This window comes from Eulemur rufifrons, chromosome 11 (assembly GCF_041146395.1).
Source record: "Eulemur rufifrons isolate Redbay chromosome 11, OSU_ERuf_1, whole genome shotgun sequence".
Taxonomy (NCBI): Eukaryota; Metazoa; Chordata; class Mammalia; order Primates; family Lemuridae; genus Eulemur; species Eulemur rufifrons.
In genome coordinates, this window is record NC_090993.1 from 9656407 (window position 1) to 9670308 (window position 13902).

Below are 13902 nucleotides of genomic sequence, written 5' to 3' on the forward strand. Positions count from 1 at the left end.
GCTCTACATAGTAGACTGCTGTTTATATCAAATTTCATACTATGCAAAAATGCCCTAATTGCTCAGGGATATGGAAATATATAGTAAGAGTATTAAGAAATGTTTAAGAGTAAATACACCCCAAACGTAGTGTAGGTTGCCCAGGGGCGTGGGGGAGGACAGGACTGTGTCATGCTGAGGAACACAAAGGACCTCAGTTGCATTTGTAATGTCTGCAATGTTTGCTTTTTTTTTTTTTGTAATGCTTTATTTCTTAATTTGGGCGGTGAATTACTAGTATTTGCATATTACTTTTGGTACATTTTTGTATGTCTGAAATGCTGTTTAATTGTTTAAAGGGCCACTGGGTAGCACGCGTGCTTACGTGTCCGTGTGAACTCTGTTTTCATGCAGTCAGCTGAGCAAGTTGCAAGACATTTCTCTGAGGAACTGTGCAGTCAGTTGTGCCGGTGAAAAAGGAGGAATTGCCAAGGCGTGTCCTAGTATCCTTTCACGAATAGCATGTTACTGGAATCTGACTTTGGATGTGACACTTGAGCCACCGACCTCAAGTTGCCCGCCCAGTGTCCATTCTCTCTGACTTTCTTCCTAACAGCAACTCAGTTTTGCTTGGGGCAGCCGCTGCCCAGATAAATCACTTACCTTCCCAGACCCCTTTGCTTGCGGGGTGCCAGCGTGGTGCCCCCAGCTGACGCGATGTGAAGTGGAGCCTCTAGATGGGGCTTCTTGGTCGCGCCTGGCTGGCCTACGCCTGTTGCCTTCACCTTCCTTCCTGCCTCGAGTGCGGACGGAATGCCCAGCGCTTCGGCAGCCTGATCTCTGCATGGTAATTTGTGCAAATAGCAGTTTATGACTGATTTTATCTGAGTCAAGAGATGCCAGATGAGGCATCTGTCGTTAGCGAAACGTCCTGAGTGTGGTGACGGCAGTTAGAGCAGAGCTTCCCCACCTGGGGTACCTGAGCTGTCCCCTTGGGGGAACAACAGCCTTGGGGTCTGTTGGGACCCGGGCAGCTGCAGTCCGAGCTGGTCGCCTCTGCGGCCCCTCTGCTGGCACCAGCGTGGCCGCACAAGTGTGGCCGTTTCCACAGGGGAGGCAGCTGGAGTGGGGGGCGGGGGGTGGGATCGCAGTGGCTGCAGAGAAGAGTTTGTAAGGAGCAGACGGCTGCAGAAATGTCTGGAGCGTCTGTGTGCTGCCTGGCCTGCTGCTCAGTGATCTCAGGAGATCGGTAACTGGGGGTTCCTGACCAGGAAAAGACCTGCTCAGAGGATGGGATCGGGAATGTAGGTGGTTTGGTTGATCGGAGTTGTCAGCTGTGTACCGGAAAAATTACCGTATTGCTTGTTTATACTGCTCTTTCCTGGGGAAAAAAGTCCCCCAAGACAGGGAGAAATGAGGTTTTGCGAGATAATCAAGTCACGCTTGGTATTTGCAGATACAGTGATGAATGTCTTGCAGCTCCGGATTGAATTCCTGCCAGAAGCTGACATACTGCCTCGCATGTTTAATCTGGGCATCTTCCTTTGGGTTGATCTCCTCTCTGTGAGGTCGTTCGCTCAATCGGAACGCAAGGCATTATTTTCTACACACCACCTGCACCCCACGTTCTTCTAAAGTCTTCTTTAGGTCAGGGGTCAGCAAGCTTTTCCTCATAGGGTCAAATTATAGGCTGGGCACAGTGGCTCGTACGTGTAGTCCCAGCACTTTGGGAGGCCGAGGTGAGAGCATCACTTGAACCCAGGAGTTGGAGGCTGCAGTGAGCTATGATGGCACCACTGCACTCCAGCCTGGGTGACAGAGTGAGACACTGTCATCAACCCCCTGCCGCCCCAAGGCCAGATAATGAATACTTTAGGCCTGTGGGCCCACAGGCAACATCGAGGATATTGCCATTTGAAATGGGAAAGCCATTAGCTTTTGGGCTGGGACAAACCGGTGGCTGGCCGGATACTGGTGCGGCCGAGTTGGCTGGCTGGGTCTGGAGCCTCCCTTTCTCCGCATGCGCGCTGCCGCCCTTCCTGGGTCCTGGCCTGCCTGCACAGCTTCCCCATTGTTCCGGCCTCAGATTGTTCCCTTTGCAGCCCGTCCTCTGCAGTGCTGTTTCTCCGTGTTTTATCCATGTTTGACAACTCCCTGTTGCATCGTGGGGTGTGATAAAATGGGTTTTGGATGAAGACAGAGCTGTGTTTCCATTCGTACTTGTTAATTCGCACACGGTCACGGTGACCTGCTGGCCCTGTGCCTCAGTTCTTTCCCATGTGAGACAGGAGCATGAGACAGCGGCCGCCTGGGGGGCCCGGTCAGCGGCGGCGGCGGCAGGGTGGGGGTCGGTGGTCGTGGTGATTTTTATTGAGTCTTGGTGCTCCTCTCTCCTCGCTGGCCACTCCTCCTCAGTGTCTTTTGCGGGACCCTTCTCTGGACACAATGTTGGGGGTGACCCAAGACTCAGACCTTTGACCCCCGGCTTCCCAGGGAGGCCTTCTGGGGCGTGGCTGGGCCGCCTCGCGGCCACTCCGAGTTCACTCCTGTCTCTCCGGCTGCTTATCTGACATCCCTGTCCGGGCGGCTGGCGGTCATCTCAAATCTAGCATGTCCAAAACCAAGGCCCCTCACACCTGCCCGTCTGTAGCCGTCCCCTCTTAGTAAATGACAGTTCCAGCTGCACAGGCCACAAACCTTGGAGTTATCCTTAATGCTCCTTTTTCCCCACATCAAAATCCATTGGCAGGTCGTGTCAGCTCCTCTTCTAGATGAGGATACCCAGTCTGCCATCTCCGTCCCCTTCAGTGCCACCAGTCTGGTCGGAGCGTCCTCACTGGACTTCCTGTCCTCTGTTTCCCTGCAGTCCGTGGCTGAGCCGGCAGCAGGGTGACCTTTCAAAGCCCCAGGTCAGATCCCATGGCTGCTCCAAACCCTCCAATAGTTCCCACTTCAGGCGGAGACTGGCAAAGACTTCCAAGTGGCCTGCGAGGCCCTTTATGATCTGGCCTGGTCCCCCGGTGGCCTTTGTGACCTTGTGTCCAGCACCCTCAACCCCACCTGCTCCAGGCCCACTGGAGCTGGTGACCCCTGTCGTCGGCTGAACCCGTTCTCTCCCCAGGCCCTTGCTCTTTGCCGTCCCCAGCCTGGGAGACCCTTTCCCAAGTGGCGTTCCCTCATTTCCTTCCGTCCTCTGCTCAGGTGCCGTCTTGTTAGGGGACGTGGTCTTCCCTGTAAAATGCCCACTCCCCCTTTCCTGTGTGCCTGCTCTGTCGCTCTGAGCACGGCCTGTCTCTGACACACTGTGGAGGCTCTTGCTTCGAAATTGTCTCTTCCCCATTGAGACTTCGCTTCCTGCGATACTCCTGGCCCTCAGTGATTCCTCGTGGACTAGATGAGTGAATTGAATAATTTCCCGATATTTCAGATTAGAGTGTAAGGTCTTCCTTTAGCTGGTCCAGTCCTGCTCCAGGCTTCTCTTCCGTCTCTTGGCGGGGACTTTGCTAAGCTTGGCCCCTTCCAGTGGCACCGCTCACGCACCTCGCTCCTTGCTAGCGGGCACACCTGCCCATCAGCTCGGGTACCTGAGCTGGGATCTGACCTTTGCCTTTTCCATCCTGCTGGTTTACCCTTCGCTGAGCCCCTCTGCCAGAGGTGGGGTGTGTCGTCGTAACTGCTTCTAGGCCATGGTAGACCCTCCGAACCCCCAGATCGTTCTTAGCACTTGTGAACATTTGTCAGAGCTAACCCGTTATCCGTCTTGGAGATGATGCTGCTTATTTGGGCATTCCTATAGGCCAAGCGTGCGCCATAGAAGGTCAGGAGAAGGTCACGGGCATGGTGTGAGGCTTGCAGCTGCGAAGCAGTGCCGAGGGCAAGGCCTGAGGGTACACCTTAGGTGCTTAATAAATCAGTTACCATCACTGCTTTCCCCCCCTCCCCCTTTGTTGGATAGTGCTAGATGGTTTAGTGTTAGGACATTTGGTTCTTACTCATTTCATTGTAGATGTTTGTCTCAAGTTTTGAGTTTATGACAATGAACTTTTTAGTTTCTTAATGAGCAGCTGGGTAATTTACAAGATAGAAGTATTACACGCTCATGACAAAATTTCCAGCAGAATATGTATGAGGGTATAAAGTCAAAAGTTCAAGATCCCACGCTCCAGGATCAAGAGTAACTACTTTTATGTCTTTTATGAATCTTTTGAAATTACTGTTTCTTAACCTGTGCTTTTAGATATTAGAAAGGTAGATTTGTCAAAAAACCTGTTGTCATCGTGGGATGAAGTGATACACATTGCGGATCAGCTCAGACACCTGGAAGATCTTAATCTCAGGTATGAACTCTTGGTTGCTACTTGTCACTGTGGAACTCCTGCTGTCTCCTTGCTCCTTCACGGTGTCTCTGTGCAATGGGGAGGGAGAGATGAACAGAATTGAGGCCACCAGCTCGTAGACATTTTAATTCAGGCAGATTTTGGCTTACTTGAATTTACCTAAAAACTTAGTCTTCAAGGGCGCATTGATTGTTATAGTCTTGAAATTGGTCATATGAGGTGATTCATTAATAAGGAACGTGTTTTGCTGTTGACTGGGTGGGGGATGAGGTAGGTTGACATTGAGCTGAAAGAGCTTCATATTCCTTGTAAGCTGACCATAAAATATGGAACATCGGGGAGGTGATGTTTGTTTGGGGAGTAGGAGAGGTGAGGTGATACTATTCATATGAAAAGTGATTGTTTATTTGGAAGCTTCTAGCATTTAATTGCTTTAGGTATAAGTTCATTGGGATACTGCTTCAGTTTTTGAATATTTGGTTAGTTTTAATCTCAGAACCTACCTTTCCAAGGGCTTAACCAGGCTTTCCCTGTCACACTTGAACCAACTTTACGTACACAGGTGAGCCGTACCTGGCCGAGGCAGGTACAATATAGTCGGTAGTCAGGCCTAAACTAGTTGTGTTCCCGAACAGAACAAACAGGGGTGATTTGACCCTTGGTGTCTCTTCTGGAAATAGGGGCTCATGCTTTTTAATGTTACATCCTTTCCAAATGACTGTCAAGATCAAGTACTTTCTGATATTAGGCTATTGAGAGGGAATGGAAAGGGCAGTAGCATATTTCAGCCACCCTCCTAGCCAGAGGGCAGGCTGCGTTTAGAGGCAGAACCTCGGCCCCCGATCTAGCGTATAAGCAGGACCCTCATGAACAGGACTTCACTTTGCAATGCCCAGAGCCGCACCCGGTGAAGCTGGAAGCCGCCAGCCCCACGCCGCCGCCCTACCCCTGTGACATCGTCTTTGGGTGTCAGCTACTAAAAAGTTGTATGTTGTAAATATGAAAAATTAGGTTGTCTTGACTCACTTTGTTTTTAATAGAATTTCAATTAAGTCCCAAGTTGTCGCTTTCAGTGTTTAAGTTGGGTCTCCTGTATCGTGTTTTCTTTTTCCACACAGTGAAAATAAACTCAGATGTCCCTCTGGTTCGGCACCTCTAACCGGAGCATTTTCCGCACTGAAGGTTTTAGTCCTCAATCGGACGGGAATAACGTGGGCTGAGGTAATCCTATTTCTTTGGTTTATTACACCATGATAAGAGATTAAAATTTTTTGATTTAATAGGGAACTGAAGTCCAAATGTGGCTTCATTTTAATCATCCTGTTATCCACATAATAGGATTTTTAAACTGCCTTATAGAAAGGAGTTAAAAAAACACTGCGTTTAAGTAGAATTTAATATCTAGGAATCCGTATTCTCTCTCTCAGCTCACTCTGGTTTGTTCTAGTGTCTTTCTAAACAGTGGCATTCCGTCATGGTGTGCAGGAGCCACGTGCTGAGCTTGTCACAGCTGTAGTGTTGGCTGCTCATGGAGCTCCCTGAGTTTTCCTGGAAGTTTCCAAGCCCCAGAACGGTTCTCCTGTGTGAAGTTTGGCTCCTAGAATCCGCTGTTGCCCACAGCTGGGCTCAAGGTGGACTCGTGTGTATCCCTGGCACAGCACTACTTGTATCTGGTACTGCTGTTTTCCGTCAGGGGTTTATTGACTTCACACACCCAGAATCTTCCATTTTCAAACCACACTCGTAGAAATACATCCCCACCCATGTTCATCCACCTAATGCCACAGAGGCAGCTCAGTGACAGACAGGTGCCCTTTAACTTGTGTCCTTAATGTGCCCATAGCCATGGAGCTGCTTTTCTGGGGTTCTTTCCATGTGAAGTACGTACTCTCTCCTCAGGTATAGATTTAGCCTTAAACTAGGGCACGTAGAAATTCCGGCGGCAGGCCGGGCGTGGGGGCTCACACCTGTAATCCTAGCGCTTTGGGAGGCTGAGGTGGGAGGATCGCTTGAGCCCAGGAGTTTGAGACCAGCCTGGACAACGTAGCAAGACTCCATCTGGACAAAAATAAAAGAAAGTAGCCCGGCGTGGTGGCGCACACCTGTAGTCCCAGCTACTTGAGAGGCTGAGGGGGGAGGATCGCTTGAGCCCAGGAGTTTGAGGCTGCTATGAGCTATGATCACGCCACTGCACCCGACCTTGGGTGACAGAGTGAGACCCTGTCCCTTAAATAATAATTGAGAAATTTTGTCTAATTAGCATATTCTTTACAAGCCAAGATTGGCATCTAGCACTGAGAAAAGGTATTGTATTTAACATCAGTTTCCTCCTTTCGGTTAATCAAACCCTGTCAAATGGTAAGAACGTGTTCAGGCTCCATCTCCCGCTCCACTCTGGAGCTGCCTCAACCGCGCATTGACACCTACCTTGATGGGCTCAAAGTGCCAGCAGCGTGTGCTCCCATGGCACTGAAATGCGGCCCTTTAGCATTTTAATTTCTTACCCCTTCACCGCGACTCTGGGCCTGAAGTACAGTCTGTATGAGCTGTCCACGAGGGACTTTATTTCTGAAATAGTCACGGAACTGAATTCCCCTGGAGGCTGTAGTGAGGAATACGGGGGAGAAATGACCTGCGGGGGCTTCCCCCTGACTCGAGTTTCCCTTCCAGGTGCTCCGCTGTGCCTCTGCGTGTCCTGTTCTCGAGGAGCTGTACCTCGAGTCTAATGATATTGTCATTTCAGAAAGGTAACAAGGCTTTACTCAAATGCATCTGTCACCACTGAGTCGTTCTGAATAAATAAGCGGCCTATTAATGTTTAGAAGGATTTGCAAATAAGAATTAGAAAAAATGCTTATTATCCATTGCCATCACAAATTAGAATGTCAACTAAAACTTCACTAATTGATTTTAATTGAGGGAAACTCATCAGATTTAAATCTTTGTGAAGACATGAATTTTATTAGTTTTGCATAAATGTATTTAACTTGCTGTTTCTGAATGGAAGTTCTGTACGATATGCTATAAAGATTAAATAATGCATTTTTAATTAGCATTAACTGTTTAAGGTCAGTTTACTAAAGTATATGTAAAAGCTTGTTCTCCTAAATAAATATGTTGTTGCTTCATCTCTGTTAAATTACTGTGTAAAATAAACTTAAGCATGGAAAAAATACAACAGATTGTCAATGAAAGGATTGAAATTAATAAGATCTTATTGTACAGAATGGTTTCATTTATTATTACAAGTGAATGCAGATTTTTTAAATTAAAATTTTTATTTTGAAATAACTGTGGATTCCCATGCAGTTACAGGAAGTAATACACAAAGATCACTGTACCCATTACCCAGTTTCCCTCATCGGTAACAAGTTGCAAAACTATGGGACGGTAGCTCAAGCAGGACACTGATACAGTCAGGAACATTTCCATCACCCCAAGGATCCCCCGGTTGCCCTTTTACAATAATCCACTTGCCTCTTACTCCCAACCCCCCCGTAATACCAAATGCAGGTATTTTAAGGCTGTATCTTTGAAAATAAGAGATTAATTCACGTTGAAAAAATGTTCTTTTTCCATACAGGCCAACTGATGTTCTACAGACTGTCAAGTTGTTAGACCTTTCTTCGAATCACTTAATTGATGAAAGTCAGCTGTTTCTGATAGCGTATCTGCCCAGGTAACTGGCTCCCACATGCCTGTCACAATAGCGCTTAGTAGAATTTTAGTGAATGAATTTTCATATGCTGTGTATACTTTCTCAATAGAAATACGATGGAATTCTTACAGAGTGATCCACGTTGGGGGATTTTTATTTTAATACATTTAGAGAATTTACATGTGAACCATGTACAATGGGGACTATGTACTAGATAATTTGATGAATAATTTGACTCTGGTGATGATGCCAAAGACCTTAATTTATTAGACTACGGGCAGTAAGACCGTGTCTCTTTCCTGAGACCCATTCAGCATGGCACAGCAGTCTTACCCAGACACCGTTAGATGACTGTAGAATCATTAGAATATATTAATAGCATAGAGTCTACTTTGCATGCCGTAAAATGGACTTTACGGTTCCTAAGTAATTTACATGGGATGGAAACCGAGAGTGTAGGCAGAACATTTATGAATCTAGTCCGGTTGATAGCCCATAGCATTTCATATTTTTCTATGTGATCAAATTTAACATTTTTAATTGTAGATTAGAACAACTAATTCTCTCTGACATTGGAATTTCTTCTATACATTTTCCGGATGCTGGAATTGGTACGTACGATTAGTAAAGTTCCCCCCGCCCCGATACTTTACCTGTTCCACTTACACGGTGTAACTTAATTCTCCTTTTTCTAGGGTGCAAAACGGCAATGTTCCCGAACTTGCAGTACCTTGTAGTAAATGACAATAGGATATCACAAGTAAGAGTTTCTTCAGAGTGTGCAGAGCACATGCTTGCTTACTTCTGCTCTCATGGTGGAGTTTGGACGTTCCTTCTTCTATTTCTCGGAATGAAATGCCGCATATAAAGTAAAAAAAAAAATTAAGAAAGAAATGAGTTTAATTCACACTTGAGCAGACTGTCATTTGAAACGGCAGTTAGGGAGTAAGAGTGTGGGGTTTCCTGGGGGGACCTGGCTTTTCTCTTGCTGGTTCAGATGATACGGGGAGGTGGCCTGAGGCCCGTTGCTCTTCGTTTATTTCCTTCTGCTGCGTTTCAGTGGTCGTTTATCAACGAGCTAGACAAGTTACGGAGCCTGCACGCCTTGTCCTGCAACAGAAACCCGCTGACCGAAGGCGACAGAGCAGCAGAGACCACGCGGCAGCTCATCATCGCCAAGATCGGTCAGCTGAGGACCCTGAACAAGTGTAAGGTGAGCGCCGCCATCACGACGGGCTCTTTTTTTTTTTTTTTTTGAGACAGAGTCTCACTCTGTTGCCCAGGCTAGAGTGAGTGCCGTGGCGTCAGCCTAGCTCACAGCAACCTCAAACTCCTGAGCTCAAGGGATCCTCCTGTCTCAGCCTCCCGAGTAGCTGGGACTACAGGCATGTGCCACCATGCCCGGCTAATTTTTTCTATATATATTTTTAGCTGTCCATATAATTTCTTTCTATTTTTAGTAGAGACGGGGTCTCGCTCTTGCTCAGGCTGGTCTCGAACTCCTGAGCTCAAACGATCCGCCCACCTCGGCCTCTCAGAGTGCTAGGATTACAGGCGTGAGCCACCGCGCCTGGCCTCGACGGGCTCTTTTTTAGGCAGGAAAATAGATGATCCAAAATGTCTAAAGAAATTATACTTGACTGTCGTGAAGGATGTGAGACGGAGTTTTCCTTCAAACGGCGAAGCACTGGGGTTGCATTTCAGCGACACTGGCTCTTCCCTGACCCCCCGGGAGAGAGCGTCACACTCGGGTTAGTGCCCGGCCTGATCCGTTACCGTCTGAGGGGCGAGGACCCCTGGGGCAGTCCCTGCATTGTTTGGGGGGGAACGTAGGCAGAGAGAAGACAAAACCACGAAGTGTGTTTCTCCTCTCCTTGGCCATTCTTCCCCACAGAGGCGGGAAGGCTGCGCCTTGCCGGGTCGTCACTTGGAGTCAGTTCCTCCGGTGCGGGCACCTCCAGGCCAGCCTCCGGGAGGTGGCCCTCGGCACCTGGCATGGTCCCACAACTGGCTCGTGGGCAAACTACTTTCACAAAGAAAAGTATCAAACTGAAATTCTGTTTTCTTTTTGAATAAACACCCGAGTTCTGTCAATGTTAAAAAAGAAAGGTGACAAGTATAATTATTTTCTTATCCCTCTCAATTTTTTTTTTTGTTTTTGTTTTTTTTTTTTTTTTTTTGAGACAGAGTCTCACTCTGTTGCCCAGGCTAGAGTGAGTGCCGTGGCGTTAGCCTAGCTCACAGCAACCTCAAACTCCTGGGCTCAAGCGATCCTCCTGTCTCAGCCTCCCGAGTAGCTGGGACTACAGGCATGCGCCACCATGCCCGGCTAATTTTTTCTATATATATTTTTAGCTGTCCAAATCATTTCTTTCTATTTTTAGTAGAGATGGGGTCTCGCTCTTGCTCAGGCTGGTCTCGAACTCCTGACCTCGAGCGATCCTCCCGCCTCGGCCTAGGATGACAGGCGTGAGCCACCGCGCCCGGCCTGTCCCTCAATTTAACCACTCTCTGCGTGGGCAGCGGGGGAAGGACAAGGGTGCACAACACGAAGGACTTGTTAGAAAAATGCTTTGATAGGCTCGTTTTTTTATCTCACACCGACGCAGATTCTGCCAGAGGAAAGGCGAGGGGCTGAGCTCGACTACCGAAAGGCTTTCGGAAATGAATGGAAGGCGGCTGGGGGACATCAGGATCCAGACAGAAACAGACCAGATGAAGCCTTTCTCGCAGCCCACCCCCGATACCAGCTGCTCTGCCTTAGTGAGTACATGTCGCCGGCGGCCTTTCACCTGGAACGGTCTTCCTCGGGTGTCAAAGGCTGCTCCCAGTGGGGCTGTTTTTGCTCTTCTCCCTGTCCCGGGGCTGTTTGTAGCCCTCCAAGGGGACTGTGGTGCCTTCCCGTGGGGCAGCAGCACAGAAAGAGACGTCAGCAGCGTCTTGCTGCAGAAAGAACCTAGAAGCTTGTTTAGGTTCCTGAAAGGGAGACGTGCATTTGGGGAGTTAGCCAGTTCTCGAATGTAAGTTCTTCTCTTTGCATGTGTTCACCAGAGACTTCAGATTCCTGGTGCTGTGCCCTTCTCCGGAGGGTAGGAAGCGCTTCAGTTTATCTCAAAGGCATCGGTGTTTTTTCAGGCCCCTTTATAACTAAAGTTGGTAATTCTAACGTATGCGAACGTTCCCGTGGGTACGCAGTTCCAAACCCCTCTTGTCCCGAGGGCTCAGCGTGTGCCCTGCGGGCTCTGACATTGGTATGCACGGTGGCTCCTTCAGCTCTGCAGCCTGGCCCCTCCGGCTCTGGAGCTCAGGATTCATGAGTCTTTGTCCCTCATGTACTTTCCATTTTGTTTGACTTCATCATTATTCCACATTTCACTTTTATGCGATTTTCCTTTTTATGTATTTCCTAATGTAAGAAGCTCACTGCATAAATGCTTCAGGCCCAAACGGTGTCTTTGAGGAAGAAAAGCTGCCCGTGGGAATCGCTTTCAAATGACTCCATTAGGTGGCCCAATTTCCTGGCCACTCTTGGTGAATTCTAAATCACTTGGGGGTGGGCAGGGAGGGTTCAGTACTGCACGGCTCAGAGCGCTGTCAGACGAAAGCACAGATACTGGGGATATTTAGAGAAATTCTGTCACCAGGGGGCCCAGAGCAGAACAGTGCTGCTTTCCTCCTGCCCTCAGACGGAGGCTGTGCCCAGGCCACCGCGCTGGTTCGCAGAGGTGGCGCTGACAGCGCCCAGCCTGGCACTGAACCATCTGGTTGCAACTTGGGGAAGGTGTCCTGTGAATGGTGTCCCACACAGCACCAGGGTTTCGCTCTCGGGACCCAGAAAGAAAGGTAACTGTTACCAAAGGCGAAACTCTGAATAAACATTTGCGGTATCTGAAAGCACAGCCTTACCTTGCTAGTTTGAGCCAGGACGCTGTCAGTCCCTAAGAAATAACAATGGAAGAGGCAAGTCTATATGTACGTGTTAACATGTTGCATTTCTTTTATTTCCTTTTGTTGGGTTTCACCGGTCGTTCATCAACGAGCTAGATAAAGTTACAGGGTCTGCAGCTCTGGGTAGATGGAAGATTCCACTCTCGGAAGTGGTTGCTGTGCATCTCGCCTAAAAATCAAACAAACTTAATAAAAGGAAGCCGATCCCAGGTTGGCCTGCCAGGTGTTGGAGGTTTATTCTGGAAAAGCAAAAGGCAGGCTGTGGACACTTAGCATACACTTTTGTTTTTGTTACAGTGAGCTTCGGTTTATCATTCATCTTTTATTTCTTCTTAAACAGAATATGGTGCACCCGAAGATGGGGAACTCAAAGTACAACAACCATTTATGCTCAAAAACCAGCTACTAAGTAAGAACCGCACATTCAGATACAGCTTATTTGTGTTCGAGTCCTTCGGTGCTGAGGCAGATGGTGATGGCCTGTAGGGATTAGCCGTGACTCTTGAGTTTTAAAGAAATGATGAATTCTCACACGTATCTAAATTCCTATATTAAACAGTTTTGCAACTCCCGTGCTTTAAACTTATTTAATAGTGTTAGAAATGTGGGAGGTATTTGAGTTGTGAACTGAACTGTGATTTGGAAATTTGTAACTTTTACACTTGAAAACCAGCTAAATTGTCAGGAAAGGAATACTAAAGGGGGAAAAGGGAAAGTGAGAACATGTTGGTCCAAATATTTTTGTTGTTAGTAATTCATGGAAGTATTAATAAAAGAAATTTTAAACATCAGTAAGACCTGCTCTTTCATTAGGATTGAGCCATGTCGTAGTGAATAGCCGTATCATTTGGCAATCCCAATTAACTTGCATGCATAATTTAAATCCTTATTATAGTAGCGATCAATTAGTCTTTTTCCTTTTTTCCTTAAAGCACTGAAGATAAAATGCCCTAATCAACTTGATCAGAAAGTCCTAGAGAAACAACTGCCAGGTAAGTGGAATTCGCCTTATCTTTTCCTTCCTTACACTTTCTTCCCTACTGCCATTTGATGGATGAACCTTCCTTATACTTCTGAATCGCCAGCCTATGTATGAGTCAGCTGGAATTAAAACCTTTGATTCATATCTGAAAGTGTGGACCTCACAGCTTATAGGTTTTCATTAGTCTTTTATAGTCTAAAATATAATCAGTCATGCTGGCATCACTCTCCCCATCCTCCAGAAAGTTCGGGTCTCCCATAACTTTGTCAGCTTATCTTGAAAACAGTTTTGTTAAAATTGGAAGCCGCTGCATATAATTTTAGTTTTAACCGAAGGCCTGAGAGCTTGAGTGGCTTAGCCTGTCCGAGGAGTTCCCCAAGGCCACTGCTGTTTGCAGAGAGACTTACTGGGTTTGGGATCTGTCTTACCCCTTCATAAAAGAGGAGATATGTCCTAGTGAACTGAATCGTTGGGACATTTGTGACTTTTCTTACATTCTGCTTACGTTCTGCTCCTTACTGATCAGACGTCCCTGCAGAAACAATTCTCAGATGCTCTCTTTTAATGGACACACTGAAATGGTTTTCTCTGAAAAAACTTCAGAACGAAATTTGTGCTACGGGAACTGAATCTGTTTTATTCAGAAAATAAATACTTTTGTGTCAACAAATTAGATCAACATAACTTACCTTAAAGTTTTACTCAAAAGAACAATTACAGTCTTATTTTTTAAAGTATGCCACGATACTGTGTATTCTCAAGATATATACACAGGTTAAATTTAGAGCAGTGAGGATTTGAAAAAAATGAAATATCAACCTAATTGATTCTAGTATACTGTGTTTCCCTGTTTGCCTGTCAGGGCAGTAATTCACATTCATTTTTAGTGTCTATCAGATAAAGCGAGCTTATCATGGCACTGCTTGTGAAAGGCCTTAGTGTGTTCAAAGAAGCACCTTTCTGATTGAGAACCATCCATTTAGTGTTAATTTACCAGT

General features: G+C 47.1%; 1 protein-coding gene across 2 annotated transcripts in view; it reads left to right on the forward strand.

Moving 5' to 3' along the window:
* Nucleotides 1–13902, forward strand: part of TBCE (tubulin folding cofactor E) — a 52180-nt gene that overhangs the window by 35319 nt on the left and 2959 nt on the right. For both annotated transcript variants that reach the window (XM_069484564.1, XM_069484563.1), the window contains exons 5-15: nt 394–482; nt 4217–4316; nt 5435–5537; nt 6987–7063; nt 7900–7995; nt 8521–8585; nt 8670–8734; nt 9035–9187; nt 10584–10737; nt 12263–12331; nt 12855–12914. In XM_069484564.1, the coding sequence (XP_069340665.1) occupies nt 394–482; nt 4217–4316; nt 5435–5537; nt 6987–7063; nt 7900–7995; nt 8521–8585; nt 8670–8734; nt 9035–9187; nt 10584–10737; nt 12263–12331; nt 12855–12914 (1031 nt within the window). The remainder of the gene's footprint in view (nt 1–393; nt 483–4216; nt 4317–5434; nt 5538–6986; nt 7064–7899; nt 7996–8520; nt 8586–8669; nt 8735–9034; nt 9188–10583; nt 10738–12262; nt 12332–12854; nt 12915–13902) is intronic.